Genomic DNA, 22,783 nt, shown 5'->3' with positions numbered 1-22,783 from the left:
TGGTTCTCTGTGCGAGGGTGTATTCAGTTACATCTTTTCTTCTGGTTCTCGGACAGTTCGTGTTTTTTCCTTGACCTGTCGGTTCTCTCCTATTGTTCTGGTACTAAAACTGATTACCTCAGGGCCTGGAGGCGGGTATATCCTGCTGGGAGGAGCCGACTTCTTTGTTGCCATAGTGTCATACCTCCTAGAGACAGCAGCATACACCCACGGTCTGTGTCCCCCAATGGATCCTTCGAGAAAGAGATTTTACGGTAAGTGTTAAGCAATCTCCTTTTTTCTGGTAAAGACAGTTGTTTCAGGAAATGGTGGAAAACAAATTTTTCAATCTCCTCCATCAAGCTTTGTGTATGGCTATCATTTAACAGTACTAAAACTGATGTTCTCATGCTAAACAGCCAGAGTAGATAGCTAGATTATCTGTTTATCATGGTTGCTTTCATTTCTGAAACCTCTAATCACTCATTCTGCTGGGGTACCGGGAGGTTTACAGAAAAGGTTGCTGGCCCACTAAATACCTATCAAATTGAGGCTACTTTCACACTATGAGTATTCATCACTTCTGAGACCCGATGCGATTAAACAGGGGAGCGGACGGCATGCTGCACTTACCTGCGATGTACGGTGTATTTAACTTTAATTTTTAAACTTCAGTGTTCCTTACTATGTAATCACATTCCCCCTTATATTCATTTTATTCCCACCATGTGTATATGTATGATTCCCCCCTGCCTGCTGCCCGGTCATCTTCTCATCTTCTAGCACTGTCACAGCACACATTCCCTGCTGTTCATCTCCTTATATGACAGAGTAGCAGCGGAGAATGGAGGAACATGTCCCCCCATGCGCTGTTATAGCGCTCCATTCCCCACTGCCGGTACCTGACCTGTCCCTCCTGTGCACTGTGATAGTGCTCCATTCCCCACCGCTTGTACCTGACATGTACCCCCTATGCGCTGCCTCATTTATATATTCCGCACCGCCGCCCGACATGTCCCCGCTGCTGCCCTGCTCCAAGCGCAATCAGAGTGCACAGCGGGGACATGTCAGTCTATTCCCCACTGCTCATTTCCATTGGGGACATGTTGGGCGGCGGTGGGGAATATATGAATGAGGCAGTGCATAGGGGTACATGTCAGGTACCGGCGTTGGGGAATGGAGTGCTATAACAGCGCACAGGGTGGAAGGTCCCTCCATTCTCTTGAAAAGGAGGGCATAAAAGCAGAGGCCTCCAGCTACTCCAAGAGTAAATGGTGAACAATAACATTGTTATTGTTCACCATTTACTCTTGGAGCAGCTGGAGGCCCCTGCTTTTTTGCCCTCCTTTTCAAGTTGTTTTCCGGGACTTGGCCCGCTGCTTGCCTGGCCTGCTCTCCTACCCACAACGGAGCTCCAGTTTTTTACATCCTACAGTGGTGAGCTGAATTATATTTTTTCCTTCCCTCCATTTTCTGCTGCTCCTCTGTCAGATACGGAGATGAGCAGCAGGGAATGGAATGGCATGTCCCTGCTGTGCGCTGTGACAGCGCTATGAGATGAGAAAATCACCAGGCAGCAGGCACAGGGGGAATCATACATATACACATGGGGGGAATAAAATGAATATATGGGGGGAAATGAATATAGGGGGAATACATGGGGGAATGTGATTATACAGTAAGGAACACTGAATATTGAAAACCCTGCCGGGAGCCCTGAATGGCTCATCCGTACTGTCCATTCAGGGCTCCCAGCGGGGAATTTGAAAATGAAAGTAAAATACATCTTACATCGCAGGGGAGTGGAGCATGCCGCCCGCCCCCCTGTTTAATAACTTCTGATCGCATTGGGTCTCAGAAGTGTGAGACCCAATGCAATCAATCCCTCAGCCCCTGTACTACAACCCCCAGAGTCTGTTCCATGATTGGGGTAGTAGTACAAACACTAATGTAGCCTCCCCTGCAGCCGGGGAAATACTACTCCCATCATGGAAACAAGTCTGTTTGATGATGGGAGTAGTAGTAGTCCCTCAGAACTGCTGGAGTCTTCTGATGTCACCTCTTCTGAGCATGCTCAGAAGTAGTAACGGATATTATAAACCAGGTGCAAACGGATGACATAAAGGCTCCTCCGTTTGCCATAGACTTCAATGTTAAAAATAACGGCCATTAATTTACCCGTTTCTTGTGACGGAAGAAAAGTTAGTGCATGTGCCATTTTTTTCTTCCGTCACAAACAACGTCCGTTATTCATGACTGACTATAACGGGTCATAACGGATAATCAAAAAATCCCATAGGCTTAAATGGGATTTTGTAACGAACGTTTAACATCCGTTTTTAAGGCCTTTCTTACGGAAGTTTATAACGGATCTTTTAATTTTTTAGAGTGTGAAAGGGGCCTGAATTATATTTAATTTAAAAATGCTTTTCATATTAATGCAGATAAAAACAGTCACTATACAGTCAGGTGATGAGTATTAGACATACATGCCCCTCAATATTCATCATTCACCCCCCTGGAATGTATAATCCCACCTATCACTCCCATTATTAAAATCTGGTTCACACCCATCTGACCTATTTCCTTAATTGTTAGACAAACTATAAATATTCCCGGGAACGGAAGCTATTTAATGACTGTAATATTTTGGGGGTTGGCCAATGTCCTTTATAAAGTGGCATGTGAGCTTGGGGATAGTTTATTATTTGTGTACAATGCTGCAATATTTTAGCTTTTACTCAAAAATGTTTCCTAAAGATTCACAGGGCTCTTGTGTGCAGGCAGAACCTTGTCATCGCTATCCTCTTGTGTGATCAACCACCACTACTACACAGTTCTCTAATAAATTCTTCAGCTCTGAGTGCGGTCATCACTATTAAAGGGGTATTCCCGGCAAAATCTTTTTTATATATATCAACTGGCTCCGGAAGTTAAACAGATTTGTAAATTTCTTCTATTAAAAAATCTTAATCCTTCCAATAGTTATTAACTTCTGAACTTTTCTGTCTAACTGCTCAATGATGATGTCACGTCCTGGGGGTTGTGCATGATGGGAGAATATCCCCATAGGAACTGCACAGCTCCTGGGACGTGAGTCATCAGAGAGCAGTTAGACAGAAAACAACAACTCCACTTCAGAAGCTGATAACTATTGGAAGGATTAAGCCTTTTTAATAGAAGTAATTTACAAATCGGTTTTACTTTCCGGAGCCAGTTGATATATAAAAAAAGTTTTTGCCTGAAATACCCCTTTAAATGTTAGGCTAAAGAAGGCCACAACTCAGAGCCTGTTTTCTCCACATGTACTGTATGTGTTGTGTTTTGCTTTAGTTGTTTGTAACTTTGGGTATGCTTTTTTGTGTAACCTAGAGTGTGCAGACCATTAGTGCTGTGATGCCTCCTCTGCCTAACGGCTAATACCAGAATAACCCCAGTGTTCATCTTCAGAGCAATTAGAAGAAATTATTATTTTTGTCTACATTAAAGGACATTCCAAAATGAGGTTTTTTTTATGTTGTTGCATTCAACTTCTCCTGAAGAACTTCTAAAAAGCCCTGAGTATCATTTCATTGTCTGAATGAATGCGCAAGCTTCATATCCTGACAATTCCCCTGAGCTTTCATCTTCTTAATAAATGTCATTAAGTAGAAAAAAAAAACGTTTGCAGTATTCTCAGAAGGAGAGTTTATTCATAATGCATGTTGTAAGATGCAACATATTCTCCCATAATTGCTTCCATTTTCCCAGTCTTTGTCTGTTTTACTTTGTGCATGCATACATTTAAACATTCAGACAATAACTTTAAATGGGGTTGAAATTGAGAAGGCAAAGGGGAAAAGTACTGTGTTACATGATAATGGTCATGTACTTTAAGGTAAGTAGTTGTAGGAGCCAATTAAAATGCAGCACTGTAATACTGTAGAAGCAACTTTCAGCTGAATATTTGTGCTATGAAGACTAAGATTGTGACAATTCCTGGAAGCTTTAACCTGATCATCCCAGTTTTAATTGTGTTCTATGAATGTCACCTATTGGAATTCATTATCCATCTTCTCAACAGACAGAGTATTGCCTGTAGGTGTAAGAGGAACATACGCGTTTTTCTTATTTCTATCCCCCTCTTAGTTTTAGCTGTTTTGCACATTCATTGAGAGTGGCAGATTAAGTTCTTTAGAAGATATATTACTGACTAGTGTTCCCTATAACTTCTTATTTACACTTGGGTGAACTTGAATATTCAGCTGCAAAGTTACAAGAAATGAGATCTATCCTCCAATTCAGGGTTCTCAGTGGTAGCATTACAGCATTGACTGTTAGCACTTTCCGAATTCCTAGGTGATCTCATTACTGATGCTTTTTTTGTCTGTTGCCTGACCTGGCTTTTGCAGTTAACTTTGAATATTTTGCATGGTTCTTCAGCTAGCTTGGCTGACTGTGGCTCTTCATAAGATTTATATTTTCCTATCTTTACCAACTAATTAAAAGTTAGTTGTGCATTAGTTTTCAAACTTCCATGACTCCCGGACCCCTCTAAAAAAAATGTGTGACAAAAATATAACATCAGTGAGCAATACCCAGTACAAATTAAGCTTTGATGGAAATCTTCAACAGCGTGCTAAAGCCCTTTTATTTGGGGAATTGGGGAACTCCGAGAACAACATGCATGCTTTTTAAACATTTTACATGGACTTTTTCTGTATAAACCTTTACTTAAAGGGGTACTCCGGTGGAATTTTTATATATATATATTTTTTTTAATCAACTGGTGCCAGAGAGTTAAACAGATTTGTAAATTACTTCTATTTAAAAATATTAATCCTTCCAGTACTTATTACCTGCTGAATACTACAGAGGAAATTATTTTCTTTTTGGAACACAGCACTCTCTGCTGACATCACGAGCACAGTACTCTCTGCTGACATCTCTGTCCATTTTAGGAACTGTCCAGAGCAGCATATGTTTGCGATGGGGATTTTCTCCTACTCTGGACAGTTCTTAAAATGGACAGATATGTCAGCAGGGAGCCCTGTGCTTGTGACGTCAGCAGAGAGTTCTGTGATCCAAAAAGAAAAGAATTTGCTCTGAAGTATACAGCAGCTATTAAGTACTAGAACGATTAAGATTTTTTAATAGAAGTTATTTACAAATTTGTTTAACTTTCTGGCGCCAGTTGATTTAAAAAAAAAAAAAAAAAGGTTTGCATCGGAGTACCCCTTTAACCGCTTAAGGACCGGGGGTTTTTCCGTTTTTGCATTTTCGTTTTTTGCTCCTTGCCTTTAAAAAATCATAACTCTTTAAATTTTGCACCTAAAAATCCATATGAGTGCTTATTTTTTGCGCCACCAATTCTACTTTGTAATTATGTCACTCATTTTGCCCAAAAATCTACGGTGAAACGGAAAAAAAATCATTGTGCGACAAAATTGAAAAAAATCCGCCGTTTTGTAATTTTTGGGGGCTTCCGTTTCTACATAGTATATTTTTCGGTAAAAATGACACCTTATCTTTATTCTGTAGGTCCATACGATTAAAATGATACCCTACTTATATAGGTTTGATTTTGTCGTACTTCTGGAAAAAATCATAACTACATGCAGGAAAATTAATACGTTTAAAATTGTCATCTTCTGACCCATATAACTTTTTTATTTTTCCGTGTTTGGAGCGGTATGAGGGCTCATTTTTTGCGCTGTGATCTGAAGTTTTTAATGGTACCATTTTTGCATTGATAGGACTTATTGATCGCTTTTTATTCATTTTTAAATGATATAAAAAGTGACCAAAAATACACTATTTTGAACTTTGGAATTTTTTTGCGCGCACACTATTGACCGAGCGGTTTAATTAATGATATATTTTTATAATTCGGACATTTCCGCACGCGGTGATACCATATATGTTTATTTTTATTTACACTGTGTTTTTTTTTTTTTTTATGGGAAAAGGGGGGTGATTCAAACTTTTAATAGGGCAGGAGTTAAATTATATTCATTCACGTTTTTTTTTTTTTCACTTTTTTTTTGCAGTGTTATAGGTCCCATAGGCACCTATAACACTGCACACACTGATCTTTATCATTGATCACTGGTTTCTCATAGGAAACCAGTGATCGATGATTCTGCCGCATGACTGTTCATGTCTGGATCTCAGGCACTGAGCAATCATTCGGCGATCGGACAGCAAGGAGGCAGGTAGGGGCCCTCCCACTGTCCTGTAAGCTGTTCGGGATGCCGCGATTATGCCGCAGCTATCCCAAACAGCCCACTGATTTAACCGTCATGGTTTCACTTTCGCTCTGAGCGCGCGGCTAAAGGGTTAATAGCGCACGGCGCCGCGATCGGTGCTGCGCGCTATTAGTGGCGGGTCCCGGCTTCACTATGACGCCGGGCCCGCCGTGATATGATGCGGGGTTACCGTGTAACCCCGCGTTATATCACGGGAGCAGGACCAAGGACGTACCTGTACGTCCTTGGTCCTTAAGGGGTTAAGGACGCAGTGTTTTTCCTTTTTTGCATTTTCATTTTTTCCTCATCACCTTCTAAAAATCATAACGCTTTCAATTTTGCACATAAGATTCCATATGATGGCTTATTTTTTGTGCCACCAATTCTACTTTGCAGTGACATTAGTCATTTTACCCAAAAATCCACGGCGAAACAAAAAAAAAATGCATTGTGCGACAAAATTGAATAAAAAATTTCATTTTGTAAATTTTGGGGGCTTCCGTTTCTACGCAGTGCATTTTTCAGTAAAAATTACACCTTATCTTTATTCTGTAGGTCCATACGGTTAAAATTATACCCTACTTATATAGCTTGGATATGGTCGTACTTTGGAAAAAAATCATAACTACATGCTGGAAAATTTATATGTTAAAAATTCTCATCTTCTAACCCCTATAACTTTTTTAATTTTCCGTGTACGGGCTGGTATGAAGACTCATTTTTTGCGCCGTGTTCTGAAGTTTTTATCGGTACCATTTTTGTATTGATCAGGCTTTTTGATCGCTTTTTATTCATTTTTTCATGATATAAAAAGTGACCAAAAATACACTATTTTGGACTTTGGAATTTTTCTGCGTGACCGTGCGATTTAATTAACGATATATTTTTATAGTTCGGAGATTTTCGCACGTGGCGATACCACATATGTTTATTTTTATTTACACACTTTTTTTTTTTTTTTTTTTAATGGGAAAGGAGTGATTCAAACTTTTATTAGGGAAGGGGTTAAATGACCTTTTGTTAACTTTTTTTTTTTTTCACTTTTTTTGCAGTGCTATAGCTCCCATAGGGACCTATAACACTGCACACACTGATCTCCTATGCTGATCCCTGCAAAGCCATAGCTTTGCACAGATCAGTCAGATAGGGGCTTGATTGCTCAAGCCTATAGCTCAGGCTTGGAGCAATCAATCGATGATCGGACGCCGTGGAGTCAGGTAAGGAGACCTCCGCCTGCGTCCCAGCTGATTAGAACATTGCGATTTTATCACGATGTCCCGATCAGCCCGACTGAGCTGCCTGGAAACGTTTACTTTCGTTTTCAGATGCGGCGGTGATCGTCGCGTCTAAAGGTTAACAGCGCGCGGCACAAAGATCGATGCCGCGCGCTGTTATCCCAGGGTCCCGGCTATGATTAGCAGCCGGGACCAACCCGGTGTGATGCGGGGTCACGGCGGGACCCCGTTTTAAACACCGGGACTGGGTGTAGGGCCTATAGGTACGCCCTACGTTCTTAAGGAGTTAACCTCTTAAGGACTCAGCCCATTTTCACCTTAAGGACCCGAGCATTTTTTGCACATCTGACCACTGTCACTTTAAGCATTAATAACTCTGGGATGCCTTTACTTTTAATTCGGATAATTTCTTGGTGAAAAATTCCAAAATTTGATGAAAAATTTGAAAATGTAGCATTTTTTTTTACTTTGAAACTCTCTGCTTATAAGGAAAATGGACATCCCAAATATATTATATATTGATTCACATATACAATATGTCTACTTTATGTTTGCATCATAAAGTTGACATGGGCTTGAAAGTTCAGCAACAATTTTCCAATTTTTCACAAAATTTTCAAAATCGGAATTTTTCACGGACCAGTTCAGTTTTGAAGTGGATTTGAGGGAGCTTCATATTAGAAATACCCCATAAATGATCCCATTATAAAAACTGCACCCCTCAATGTATTCAAAATGACATTCAGTAAGTGTGTTAACCCTTTAGGTGTTTCACAGGAATAGCAGCAAAGTGAAGGAGAAAATTCAAAATCTTCATTTTTTACACTTGCATGTTCTTGTAGACCCAGTTTTGGAGAGAAATCACCCTAAAATTTGTAACCCGATTTCTCTCGAGTTAGGAAATATCTCATATGTGTATGTTAAGTGCTCTGTGGGTGCACTAGAGGGATCAGAAGCGAAGGAGCGACAATGGGATTTTGGAGAGTGAGTTTTTCTGAAATGGTTTTTTGGGGGCATGTCACATTTAGGAAGCCCCTATGGTGCCAGAACAGCAAAAAAAAAAAAAAACACATGGCATAGTATTTTGGAAATTACACTCCTCAAGAAACATAACAAGGGGTCCAGTGAGCCTTAACACACCACAGGTGTTTGACGACTTTTCGTTAAAGTTGGATGTGTAAATTAATTATTATTTTTTTCACTAAAATGCTGGTTTTTCCCCAAATTTTTAATTGTTACAAGGGGTAATAGGAGAAAATGCCCTCCAAAATTTGTAACCCCGTTTCTTCTGAGTATGGAAATACCCCATGTGTGGACATCAAGTGCTCTGCTGGCGCGCTACAATGCTCAGAAGAGAAGAAGCGCCATTGAGCTTTTGAAAAGAGAATTTGGTTGGAATAGAAGTCAGGGGCCTTGTGCGTTTACAAAGCGTGGTGCCAGAACTGTGGACCCCCCTACATGTGACACTATTTTGGAAACTACTCCTCTCAAATTATTTAATAACGGGTGCAGTGAGCATTTACACCCCACTGGCGTTTGACAGATCTTTGGAACAGTGGTCTGTGCAAATGAAAAATTACATTTTTCATTTTCACGGACCACTGTTCCAAAAATCTGTCAGACACATGTGGGGCATAAATGCTCACTGTACCTCTTATTACATTACGTTAGGGGGTTAGTTTCCAAAATGGGTTCACGTGGGGGGGGGGGGGTCCATTGTTCTAGCACTATGGGGGCTTTGTAAACGCCTTCAATTCCGGACAAATTTTCTCTCCAAAAGCCCAATGGCGCTCCTTCTCTTCTGAGCATTGTAGTTCCCCACAGAGCCCTTTACATCCACATATGGGGAATTTTTTTACTAAGAAGAAATTGGGTTACAAAATTTGGGGGGCTTTTTTTTTCTTATTTCCCTTTGTGAAAATTAAATTTAGGGTAACACCAGCAATTTTAGTTCAAGCATTTTTTTTTTTTTTGCATTTTCCCATCCAACTTTAATGAAAATGTAATACTAGAAAGGTAAAAGAAATGGAGGGAGCACTCACTGTTCAGGAGAAATGATGAGTGGAAGCTTTATTCAGTGTTCGCTGCAAAGGCAGGCTTCAATCAGCGGGACGCCGAGGAACCGAGGACAACAGGTGAACAGCTGCTTTTGCACTGCTCAAGCAGTGCTTCGTCAGACCAACTCCTTCCGGTACCTGGATCCAGGTAAGTAGACCTCCCAGAGCCACGTCACAGAAGGGGGTGTTACAAAACAGATAGTGAACAAAAAAATAATTGAAATTGTGATTTACAAACAAATTTGAAAACAATTATAACACATGATTTCTTCACAGCTAGAATAAACAGAAACTAAATGAATACGTTCATTTCTAATCTATCATTGAGTCCTGGATTACCCAGTGCGTTTGTCTTGAGAATCCAAGTTCCTTCCCTTTTCAAGAGGTTCCCTTTTCAGGAGATTAGAAATGAACGTATTCATTTAGTTTCTGTTTATTCTAGCCGTGAAGAAACCATGTGTTATAATTGTTTTCAAATTTGTTTGTAAATCACAATTTCAAATCTTTTTTTTTGTTCACTATCTGTTTTGTAACATCCCCTTCCGTGACGTGGCTCTGGGAGGTCTACTTACCTGGATCCAGGTACCGGAAGGGGTTGGTCTGACGAAGCACTGCTTTAGCAGTGCAAAAGCAGCTGTTCACCTGTTGTCCGAGGTTCCTCGGCGTCCCGATGATTGAAGCCTGCCTTTGCACTGAACACTCAATAAAGCTTCCACTCATCATTTCTCCTGAACAGTGAGTGCTCCCTCCATTTCTTTTACCTTTCTAGTATTGAATTGTTGCAGCATCTTGTTGGAGTGAAGCATGGGAGATTTGTGTTTGCCGAGAGTGGGACCGTTACTTAAGGGAGTGCTGCAGTTGTTAAAGCGGTAACGCTGAGAACATCTGTGCTGAATTACGGTAGTTTGCTCCTTGTTAATGAAAATTTATCAAACACCTGTGGGGTGTTAAAGATCACTATACACCCCTCACGGAACGTAACAAAGGGTAGTTTCCAAAATGGGGTCACGTGGGTATTTATTTTTTTGCGTTTGTCAGAACTGCTGTAAAATCGGTCACTCCTGTGCAAATCACCAATTTAGGCCTCAAATGTACATAGTGCGCTCACACTCCTGAGCTTTGTTGTGCGCCCGCAGAGCATTTTACGCCCACATATGGGGTATTTCCGTACTCAGGAGAAATTGTGTTAAAAATTTGGTGGGTCTTTTTTTTCTTTTAACTCTTGTGAAAATAAAAAGTAGGGGGCAACACCAGCATGTTAGTATAACATTTTTATTTTTTTACACTAACAGGCTGGTGTAGACCACAACTTTTCCTTTTCATAAGGGGTAAAAAGTGAAAAAGCCCCCCAAAATTTGTAACAAAATTGCTCCTGAGTACGGAAATACCCCATATGTGGCCCTTAACTGTTTCCTTGAAATACGACAGGGCTCCGAAGTGAGAGAGCGCCATGAGCATTTGAGGACTATATTAGGGATTGCATAGGGGGTGAGCACAGGGGTATTCTATGCCAGTGATTGCCAAACAGGGTGCCTCCAGCTGTTGCTAAACTCCCAGCATGCCTGGGCAGTTAGTGGCTGTCCGGAAATGCTGGAAGCTCTTGTTTTGCAACAGCTGGAGGCTTCCTTTTGGAAACACTGCCGTACGATACGTTTTCAATTTTTATTGGGGGGGACAGTGTAAGGGGGTGTATATGTAGTGTTTTACCATTTATTATGTGTTAGTGTAGTGTTTTTTTAGGGTACAATCACGCGGCGGGGGATTACGGTGAGTTTCCTGCTAGGAGTTTGCCGCAGCTCAAACTTCCAGCTGTTGCAAAACTACAACTCCCAACATGCACTGACAGACTGTGCATGCTGGGAGTTGTACTTTTGCAACAGCTGGAGGCACGCTGGTTGGAAAACCTTTAGTTAGGTTCTGTTATCTAACCAGTGTGCCTCCAGCTGTTGCAAAACTACAACTCCAAGCATGTACTGATCGCCGAAGGGCATGCTGGGAGATGTAGTTATACAACAGCTGGAGGTACGCAACTACAACTCCAAGCATGGCGAGACAGCAGTTTGCTGTTCGTGTATGCTAGGAGTTGTAGTTTTGCAAGATCTAGAGGGCCACAGTTTAGAGACCACTGCACAATGATCTTCAAACTGTAGCTCTCCAGCTGTTGCAAAACTACAAATTCCAGAATGCCCAAACAGCTGTCTGGGCATGCTGGGAGTTTGTTTTGCAACATCTGGAGCTCTAGAGTTTAGTGACCACTGTATAGTGTTGCTAGGAAACAACTCACTGGCTTCTGTAGTCACAGGATCGCCACACCAGGGAGAGGATCGCCCCCCTGTTCTGCCTTCACAACAGTTGGTGGGCAGAGCGGAGGAACCAAACTTTAACCCCCCTCCCCCACCACCTCACTCCTATCCCTTCAGGGGGATCGGGGGTGTCTTGGACAACCCCGATCCCCCTTATTTTCCGGGTCACCACAGACCCGTATGACCCGTAATCGCCGCAGATCGCCTGTCTGAATTGACCAGTGATTTGCGGCGATTGCCGACATGAGGGGTTTACACAGGGTGCCTGCTGATAGATATCAGCAGTCATCGCGGTCCGGTCCACGCATGGCGGGGACCGAAATTCTCACGGGCGTTCAGGTATGCCCTTTGTCCTTACCAGGGCGTCGAGGCGTAACTGTACGCCCTGGGTCCCTAAGTGGTTAAAAGCTACACATCAGCTGCCAACAAAAGTATTTTTGAGTACATATTAAAGGAAAAAAAGGCGATGGTACTAAATTTAACCTGTTTGTAGCTGTGACTATTGTTTTATTTTTTTATAATTTTTTATTATATGACTGCTGTATTAAATATGATGGTAATTTGAGGTTCTTTGCCCACATTGGGGATATAAAACGAACAATCGAAGCTCAGCTGTGATTTTAAGTTGTGGGCAATAAAGATAGTTTATATTTGACAGTTTAAGAGCAAAATACAAAATTAAACTTTTGTTTCTGTTTGATTCTCTTTTCCAGTAAGTGCAAAAAAATCTCAAATTCATAAGCATGGTCAATGAATAAACAAATGCAGTTTGGGCACTAAAAACCTCATATTTATAAGCAGTCAATGTATCACAAAAAATATGACATGGCATACATGCTTGATAGTGCCTGAAGGGCATTTTTGCATCTTTGTTTCTTTTGCTGTGTAGTCACAGTAAATTTGCACCTACGGTACCTATTTAGTTAGAACGTGCTAACTAAGGCTATATTCCTATCTTGTTTTGGCCTTACACCCACAGTTTACGTCGACAACCTGTTGGTATAGCGCAGCATGGACAAAGTCAATTAGTGACTACGTTCGGTCATTCAGGTTCAGGTGTTCAGATTGTGTATTATTGGTGCTATAGTTCAAAGTCTTTTCTAGCTTACACATACCAAGCTGCACATTAAACCCTACGATCATCCTTTGTACCAGCTAGGAGCATGATTTTATTACATGGTCATTAACTTAGGTAAATTTTATACTTTGTAGTCAAACCTCCAGCATACTGTACATGGATGGTATAAAAGGTGATAGAAATTATCTGAGCCCTGTTATCAATACATTAAAAGACGCTATGGAGAAAATGTTCATTGATTGTAATACTGATAACCGAGGACATCAGACAGGCTTTAAGCTTCTGTGGCACGTCTTCAAAAAGTGCGTCTGTATTTCATGTCTCCTAGATTAATTACATGCTGACCTCAATTTAAAAATAGTAAGAAATACATTAGTCAGAAAGCATGTTGTGCAAAACATTTATCTAAAAAAACTCTTTTATATAAAAAAAAATTAGCTATTGGTGTAGATCTTTTTGTTAAGATGTAAACGCTGAGCTGTGATTGGTTGTTATGGGCAAAACCAGACAGTGTTTGTCCTCTAACAGATTGCAAAATCTGGGCCATAATGCTCATTCCTGGGTATATATTTATAAGGTTGGATTCACAAATGCCGTTTTATTGCTCGTTTTATGCAATTTTTAACCCCTTAAGGACCAGGCCAATTTACATTTTTTGCACTTTCGCTTTTTCCTCCTACCTTTCTAAAAATAATCACACTTTCAATTTTGCACCTACAGAAGCATATAAGGGCTTGTTTTTTGCATCACCAATTGTTCTTTGTAATGACATCACTTATTTTATAGCAGAATCTGCAGAAAAAACAAACAAACATTATTTGTGGGGTGAAATAAAAAAAAAAATGCCATTTTATAAATTTTGGGGGCTTCCATTTCTACGCAGTGCACTTTCCGGTAAAAATGACACCTTTTATCTTTATTCTGTAGGTCCATACGGTTACAAAATTAGTACTCTTACAATTGGCCTCTTCTGGCCCCTATAACTTTTTTTTTTTCCTGCATACTTTGATTGCGGGGTCTAAAGGGTTAATGCCGGGCATCAGCCCGATTGGCGATGCCCAGCATTAACTGTGGGTCCTAGCATCTGATAGCAGTACGGACCCACTGGGTTTGAAGCGTGCTCAGCTCGTAAGCATGTTTCAAACACTGGTAATGAGACCAGGGCGTACAGGTAGGCCCTAGGTTCTTAAGCACCAAAGACCAAGGGCATACCGGTATGTCCTTTGGCCTTATGGTGTTAAAGCCAAAGCCCATAGGCAGTAAAAAAAAATCTGCTTTTTTTTCAAAACTGTTTAAACAGTTCTTAATTTTAATCTGTTTATTTATTTATATATATATATATATATATATATATATATATATATATACATATATATATATATATATATATATATTATTTTTTTACAAATTATTAATATTGATGCATAAACAAAAATACACGTTTATTTAGTATGTTTTATGATTAGAAAAAAGAGTAATACACGTGATTCACATGGTATATCTTATTGAGCCCCATTCTTTACATTGTGTGATTGCATGCACAGCGATTCCTTTTTGTATGCTGATTATCCACCTTTATATGGCACACTTTGTTACAAGAAACTGGATCGGATTTCATCATACCCTACTGTCGCTGGTTTATATTCTATGCATATGTGAAAAGATTTGAGTGATGTAGCTGCAGCCTTCACTAGTACCACTTCGGTTGGGGTCACTGCAACTGTCTCTGGTACCACTTTGGACACTGCCACTGTTAATGGTCCCGATTTGGCTGTCACTGGGGACTGCAGGTGTAACTGGTATGACTGGTGTGATTGTCACTGTGAGGTACTGCCACTTTCACTGGTACCACTGTGGAATCCATCTGGAGCACTCCAGTTATTATTGGTGCCTGAGCTAAGTTGGAAATTGTCTAAACCGATGCAGAGCTCTTCTATAGAATGCAACATGTGCCAAGTTTCTGTATGACCATGAAAGAGGAAGCAGAAACATGATGGGAGCATCGCCTCCTGAGCTCTTGATCCTGTGGTGGCTGAGAATACTTCTGGCCCACTAAAAGAAGTTACCTGCTGCTATGGAGATTTAAGGCTTGCACCTCAGCATCTGGATTAGCATTCAGCACAAATGTTGTAGACCATAAACATGGTCTGGTGAGGCTGAAGAGGGCATGAGGGTCTTAAAGCATACCTGTCAGATCCAACAAAAAAAACATTTTTTTTTAAATATATCACTCAGTACCTAATGCTGACCATGTACATCTTTTTGCATCTAGCACCTTTATTTTTTTATTACACTTTTAATTCAGCTCACTCGTCTGAATTCCTCTCAAAGGGAGGGGGCGTGCCCTACCACATGTGACTAGTCTTGTGGATATTTTTATGGCAATTTTTTTTTTTTTTTCACTCTTGATTGCTTAATCCAAATATTTAAAAGATGTATAAAAGTATATTGTAATTTGGAAGACAGAACTGATGTTTACTTGTCATTGATATTTTATTTGTCATTGTATATGTGCTTGCAGGAGAGCGTCCTTTTCAGTGCACGTTATGTGAGAAAGCTTTCAACCAGAAGAGTGCACTGCAGGTGCACATGAAGAAGCACACTGGAGAAAAACCTTACAAATGTGATTACTGCTCGATGACATTCTCCCAGAAATGCAATATGAAACTTCATATGAAACGGACCCATGCCTATCCAGGTACATGACCTTATTTTGGGGACTTTATTAATGGCTGTACAGTGAAAACTAGTATTATTGTTACAACTGGTGAGGAATTCTGACAGATCCTTTTTAAACGACAGCAAAAATAAGTCTGTTTCACTGAATACTTGTATTCTCTACAAAATAAGAATTCTGGAGAATCATTTCTTAAAGGTAACCTGTCACCACTTTCATATCTCATAAACAACGAGTCATTGAAATGGTTCTAAATGATTTCTGCCTAGCTCTTATTGATCTCTTCCTATACAAAACATTGAGAGATTTAAAGGGGTATTCCGGCTTTATACATCTTATCCACTATCCACTATCCAAAGGATAGGGGATAAGATGTATGATCGTAGGGCTCCCGACGCTGGGGACTGCCGAGATCTCTGTGCAGACCCCGGCATTCCATGTTTGGCGCTGCCTCTGAGACGAGGGCATGACGTCACAACCTGGAGGCAGTGCCTGGCAAATGCCAAAGGCTGCACAGAGATCGTGGGGGTCCCCGTACATCTTAACCCCTATCCATTGGATAGGGAATAAGATGTATAAAGCCGGAATACCCCTTTAACACTCAAGGCTGGTGGAGCTGGGAGAAGCTGCTGGGGACCACTCCAATGACTCATATAAAAGTGATGACAGATTCCCTTAAAACTCTGAGTTGTACTATTTCTCCTATAAATATATGAATAAATTGACCACTGTGTGTTGCTATTCCCTTTATCAATGCAGTCCTTACACACCCTTACACTGGCCAATCATTGCTGATAGGGTGTGAAGGCCTCATTGACAAGGTCATTGGTACCCAGTTTTCCATTTGTTCATGCATATCCAAAAGCTGTATCCAATGAATTGCAAGGTAAAGCGTTTTAAGAAATATGATCCAGTATTAATATATTTTTTTAATAATTTTTATTCAAGTTACTAAAAAGTACATGCTCAGAAGCTAAAAGGCTGAGCCATGTTTATGGGTTAATCAGGAGAAACAGCTATCTTAAAGGGGTTATCCAGGAAAAAAAAAAATTTTCATATATCAACTGGCTCCAGAAAGTTAAACAGATTTGTTAATTACTTCTATTAAAAAATCTTAATCCTTTCAGTACTTATGAGCTTCTGAAGTTAAGGTTGTTCTTTTCTGTCTCTCTGAGGACACGTGTCTCGGGAACCGCCCAGTTTAGAAGAGGTTTGCTATGAGGATTTGCTTCTAAACTGGGCGGTTCCCGAGACACGTGTCCTCAGAGAGACAGAAAAGAACAACCTTAACTTCAGAAGCTCATAAGTACTGAAAGGATTAAGATTTTTTAATAGAAGTAATTTACAAATCTGTTTAACTTTCTGGAGCCAGTTGATATATATAAAAAAAAAGTTTTTTCCTGGATAACCCCTTTAAGTGATAGCTGTAAGATAGATTTAGCGTATCTCTTCATTCTGGCTAACTGACCTTCCTTATTTACTGTCCTATTATGTTACAGATCTGATAGAGGATGTGTCTATGCATCAAGAAGAAGATGAAGGTGGGGAAGACATAACTCAAACACTTGACTTGGAAGAAGTTGTCCAGGAATCCTCAGGAGACTGGCAGTGCGGCATAACCAATGTTTTCTAATCTGCCACTGAATAGTGGCATCTGGACTATTATATAGTAAATATGACATTCCACTACTATAATTTTAATTTATTTTTGGCATTCCGGTGCTATATAGTTGAGTTGTGACCAGAGCTTCCATTGTATGTGCTGAACTCTCTACACTTCTCAGGTACGCATACAGTGTGTGAGATTAGTACAATGGACACATGGTGGCTTTGATCTGCCCATAGGAATTAAGCAGACTTGAGTCTTTAGTTTTAAGGCCATTGGAAAATAAAATCTGCACCTTCTTTATGGTTTATTAGTTGGATAAAGCTTTCCCTTTTGTTGCTGTTTATAGTTTGTTTATAGATTTCAATCACTCTCAAAACCCAAGTATCAGTCAGTGCATACTATACAGGGGTGTTATTTTATGTTGTGTAGTACAGATTATTGCACTTAAGTTACCCACTAAATATATGTATGTATTTGAGTTATTGTACATACCTGTATGTATATGTGTGTAAATATGCCAGTCTTTGTATATATGTATATAATTGTGTGTGTGTGTAATATAAATGTATACATACACAGACACAATTTCTTTAGATACAGTACAACTCTTCCGCCTAATGGTAGAAAGCACTGTAGCCTTTTCTTTTGTATTAAATGGTAAACTTGAGTTACCTACCTTTTTGGAAAGTGGCTGGTCCATTTCCTTCTTAGTTAGAAAACTGGTACTTGATAGAAACTATTTTAAATGTCTGTGACATCTCCTACTTCTATTATATTAATAAAATGTGTTCATTTAACATTTATACTGGTGATTTTTTACATGTATGTTTTTTTTCTGTTACATAGTTATATCTAGAAAATAACTGGCACACACACTTTACAATGTCAACAATGTTAGTTTTTCACCTAAATAAATATAACATATAAAGAAGCACAAGTTTCTTTGGGGGGAGGGGGTGTATAAGGCACACTCATTTCTGTAGTGTCATCTCTTTTCTCTCTGCTCTGATCCTGAGGGGACTTACTGCAACTAGATGTACATACAATTCTTGTACGCCACATCAGCTAAAACAGGTAGACACAAGGCATGCACAACTGCTTCTACTTAATACATTCTTAAAGGAGGGATGGGCATGACATCATGAGGGTGGGGGGCTATGACGTCACAAGCTCCCAACGCCGGCTTCAGATTGCGGAAGTTTGTTGCAAACGCTGAGCAGCGCAGTACCCCTTTAAAACCCTATAATGTGCTAAACAAAAAAACAGATCCCGGACTGCTTCTTTAAATGATTTAAAATTAGTTTTTGGAAATCACAGTATTAATGGCTACTATAGTGTACCACTTCAAACAACTAAATGTTTTTATAAAGAATTTTTTTTTTATAATAAGTGCCCTGATTTTATGTGGATTCTTTTCTTTTCTGTTGCCTTATGGTTGTAAAACAAACATTAATATCCAGAATAATATAACTTCAAAAGGTATAATGGCACTATTGTTATAAAGTAGTCATGGTCACTGGGCTGCGGTACCTCTATCACAGTGGGAGACTGCGGTCCTGAGTGTGCGGGTCTGGCGGTGCTGGGAACCAGAAAGAACCGCCGGCAGTCGCCTCTGAGCGCCCTGTATCAGGTCTGGAACTGGTGATGTCCGTGTGAGCCGACAGCCTCGCGGTGAGTCCGGGTAATCGTGTCTCTCTATGCTCTTTGTATTAATATCCTGAATGTTCACAATTTTTTGTACACATTTCCTGGTTTGAATGATAATTTAGAGCATGTATTTATACAAATAGAAATTTCCTTATATGTAGTGAATTGTTTGTATGTCCAAATCATGTCTACGCATCAGTTTTCTTTTTAAACATGGACTAAAAGTTATGGGGGAGATTTATCAAAATCTGGGCAGGGAAATAGTTGACCAGTTGCCCATAGTAACCAATCAGGTTTCTTCTTTTATTTAAAAATTAAAAAGCCTCTAAAAATGAATAAGTAATTTGATCTGTTGCTCTAGGCAACTGTTTTACTTTTCCTCTGCAAAGGTTTTCACAAATATCCCAGCACTGGATCTTTACTATGTATGCATATTCAAGTGTAGATCAACTTATGCGCGGGGGTGCCAGCAAACAAAGGTGCCAGTAGAAAATGGGAGGTATACAGTGTATATACCTGCATATATTGTTTTGTAAGCTTCCATACCCTGTGTATTGATGAAGATATGTACCGTAATTGGTATTCGTCTGTGTTTACACAGAGTTTAATTAGCGGTAACGCTGCTATTTTCTGATCTTATAGTGATTTTCATAGTCAATGCTTTATTCTAAAATACAGTCATGGCCGTAAATGTTGGCACCCCTGAAATTATTAAAGAGAATAAGGAGATTTTTGTTTACTTACCGTAAAATCTCTTTCTCGGAGGATCCATTGGGGGACACAGACCGTGGGGACACAGACCGTGGGTGTATGCTGCTGTCTCTAGGAGGTGTGACACTATGGTAATAAAAAAAGTCGGCTCCTCCCAGCAGGATATACCCGCCTTCAGGCCCTGAGCTAATCAGTTTTAGTTCCAGAGCAATAGGAGACCAACAGGTCAAGAAAAAACCCAAACTGTCCGAGAAGAAAAAAACATAACCGAACACACCCTCGGACAGAGAACCAAAGGAAACCCCAAAAAGGGCGGGAGCTGTGTCCCCCAATGGATCCTCCGAGAAAGAGATTTTACGGTAAGTAAACAAAAATCTCCTTTTCTCTATCTGCTCCATTGGGGGACACAGACCGTGGGATGTACCAAAGCCGTCCCTTGGGTGGACAGATAAGCAGTCAGGCAGACGGCCGATCCACTGCCATCTGCAACACTTTACGACCCAGACTAGCATCAGCCGATGTGAAGGTATGAACTCGGTAGAACCTCAAGAAAGTGTACAAAGACGACCAGATAGCCGCCTTGCAGATCTGCGAGGCCGAGGCCCTATTCTGGAGAGCCCAGGATGCCCCAACAGAATGGGTAGAATGAGCCACAACCCTGAAAGTAGGAATCTTCCCCTTACAGCGATAGGCTTCCGAAATGGTTAACCGAATCCACCGAGAAATGGTGGCCTTGGAAGCAGTTTGTCCCTTACGACGACCTTCCATAAGGACGAAAAAGGAATCGCACAGACGAAACGAAGAAGTGATGGAGAGATAAGACCGCACAGCCCGAACTACATCCAGCTTGTGTAGTAAGCGCTCCTTAGGATGAGAAGGAGCAGGACAAAAAGACGGGAGGACGATGTCCTCATTGAGATGAAAGGCCGAAATCACCTTAGGCAAAAAGGAAGGATCTGGCCGGAAAATAACCTTGTCCTGGTGCATCACCAGAAACGGAGAACGGCATGAGAGAGCTACCAATTCAGACACCCTCCGGATGGAGGTGATAGCGACAAGAAACGCCACTTTACAAGAAAGGAGGCGGAGAGACACCTCTCTAAGGGGCTCAAAGGGTTCACCCTGGAGGGCACTCAGAACCAAATTCAAGTCCCAAGGGGGAGAGGGTGACCGATAAGGAGGAACAGCATGCGCCACTCCTTGAAGGAAGGTCCGGACATGAGAATTAGAAGCCAAGGGCCGCTGGAAAAGAATAGCAAGGGCCGAAACCTGACCTTTAAGGGAACTGAGAGACAACCCCAGTTCCAACCCCGACTGCAAAAAGGAGAGAAGACTGGGAACCGAGAAGGTTACCGAGGATAAGTCCTGAGCTTCACACCAACGAAAATAAGACCGCCAAGTACGGTGGTAAATTCTTGCGAAGGAGGGCTTACGAGCCCTGAGCATGGTGTGAATGACTTGGGAAGAGAACCCGCGGGCCCTCAAAACCGCGGTCTCAACCGCCACGCCGTCAAATGCAACGACTGTAAATTGAGGTGGCAAAGAGGACCCTGAGAGAGCAGGTCCAGACGGAGCGGAAGGCGCAGTGGAGCGTTGTCCAGGAGCCTGACTACTTCGGCGTACCACGACCTTCAGGACCAATCTGGAGCTACCAGAATGGCGGGAACGTCCTCTGTTTTGAGCATCCTCAGCACCCTGGGAAGGAGCGGAAGGGGACGGAACAGATAGGGTAGGGCAAACCCCGCCCAAGGAATCACTAGGGCGTCCATGGCCAGAGCCTGAGGGTCCCGGGACTTGGACACAAAAGGAAGGATCTGTGAAGGATTGTGCCGGGACGCAAAGAGGTCCATGTCCGGAATGCCCCAGAGGTCACAGAGTTGCGCGAAGACCTCTGGATGTAGAGACCACTTGCCGGGGTCGGGTGAGGACCGACTGAGGAAGTCCGCTTCCCAGTTGAGCACTCCCGGAATGTGAATCGCCGAAATGGCCAGAACCTTGCTTTCCACCCAGGTGAGAATCTTGGTCACCTCGGCCATGGCTGCCGAGCTGCGAGTGCCACCTTGTCGATTTATGTACGCCACGGCCGTGGCGTTATCCGACTGGACGCGAACAATACGGGGCTGAAGACGGGACTCCCAATGAAGAAGACAAAGAAGAATTGCCCGTAATTCCAATATGTTTATCGGAAGAAGGGTCTCTCGGGGAGACCAGAGTCCCTGAACCGTCTAATCCCTGAACACGCCGCCCCAGCCCGACAGGCTGGCATCCGTTGTAACTACCTGCCAGTGAAGGGGAAGAAATTACTGCCCTTGGAGAAGAAGGAGAGCCACCAGAGCAGAGACTGACGGACCCTGCGAGGAAGAACAATCTGACGATTGCCAGTTGAAGGGGGCGGTAATGAAACTGGGAAAAGGGTACGGCCTCCATAGTTGCCACCATCCGACCCAGGACTTCCATACAAGTGCGGATGGGGACTGAGACCTGGGTCCGAAGGGAGCGGACCCCCGTCAGAAGCGCCAGACGTTTGTCCGGCGGGAGGCAAATTCGGGCAGAGGCAGTGTCAAAGCGAAGTCCCAAGAAGGTTAGAGACTGGGTAGGACGGAGGACTGACTTGTCCCGGTTGACCATCCACCCGAAGCGATCCAGAGTGTGGAGAGTGACTTCCACATTCTCCAGAGTCTGGGCTCTGGTTGGAGCCTTGATGAGAAGGTCGTCCAGGTAGGGTATCACCGAGATTCCCCTCGACCGTAACAGGTCCATCACTGGCGCAAGGATCTTTGTAAAGACCCGAGGAGCCGTGGCCAGACCAAAGGGGAGGACTACGAATTGAAAATGCCCCTTCGGAACCGCAAAGTGGAGGTACCGATGATGGCCTGGAAATATTGGCACATGGAGGTAGGCATCCTTGATGTCCACCGATGAAAGGAACTCCCCTTGTTCCAGGGATGCCACCACCGAACGGAGAGATTCCATTCGGAAGTGGCGGATAAGAAGATGACGGTTGAGACGCTTGAGGTCTAGGATTGGTCGCACAGAACCGTCCTTCTTGGGAACCACAAAAAGATTGGAATAGAGACCCCAAAACCGTTCCCCTGGAGGAATGGGAACGATAACCCCCTGGAGAAGCAGAGACTGGAGAGCCTTTCGAAATTGCTTCACCAGAGAAGGAGACTGGGGGGCCCGGGATCGAAAAAAGCGATCCCTCGGAAGGGAGGCGAATTCGATTCGGTAACCGTTGGACACCACGTCCCTGACCCGAG

General features: G+C 41.9%; 1 protein-coding gene across 8 annotated transcripts in view; it reads left to right on the top strand.

Moving 5' to 3' along the window:
• Window positions 1-17,956, top strand: part of ZNF236 (zinc finger protein 236) — a 161,751-nt gene extending 143,795 nt beyond the window's left edge. For all 8 annotated transcript variants that reach the window (XM_056521411.1, XM_056521412.1, XM_056521414.1 and 5 more), the window contains 2 exons: window positions 15,401-15,577; window positions 17,056-17,956. In XM_056521411.1, coding sequence (XP_056377386.1) covers window positions 15,401-15,577; window positions 17,056-17,189 — 311 coding nt within the window. In that variant the 3' untranslated portion in view covers window positions 17,190-17,956. The remainder of the gene's footprint in view (window positions 1-15,400; window positions 15,578-17,055) is intronic.
• Window positions 17,957-22,783: the final 4,827 nt, after the last annotated feature.

The sequence above is a fragment of the Hyla sarda genome, chromosome 5, assembly GCF_029499605.1.
Source record: "Hyla sarda isolate aHylSar1 chromosome 5, aHylSar1.hap1, whole genome shotgun sequence".
NCBI lineage: Eukaryota > Metazoa > Chordata > Amphibia > Anura > Hylidae > Hyla > Hyla sarda.
The sequence above is the reverse complement of the archived record's forward strand: the minus strand, read 5'-3'. Positions and strand labels throughout refer to the sequence as shown.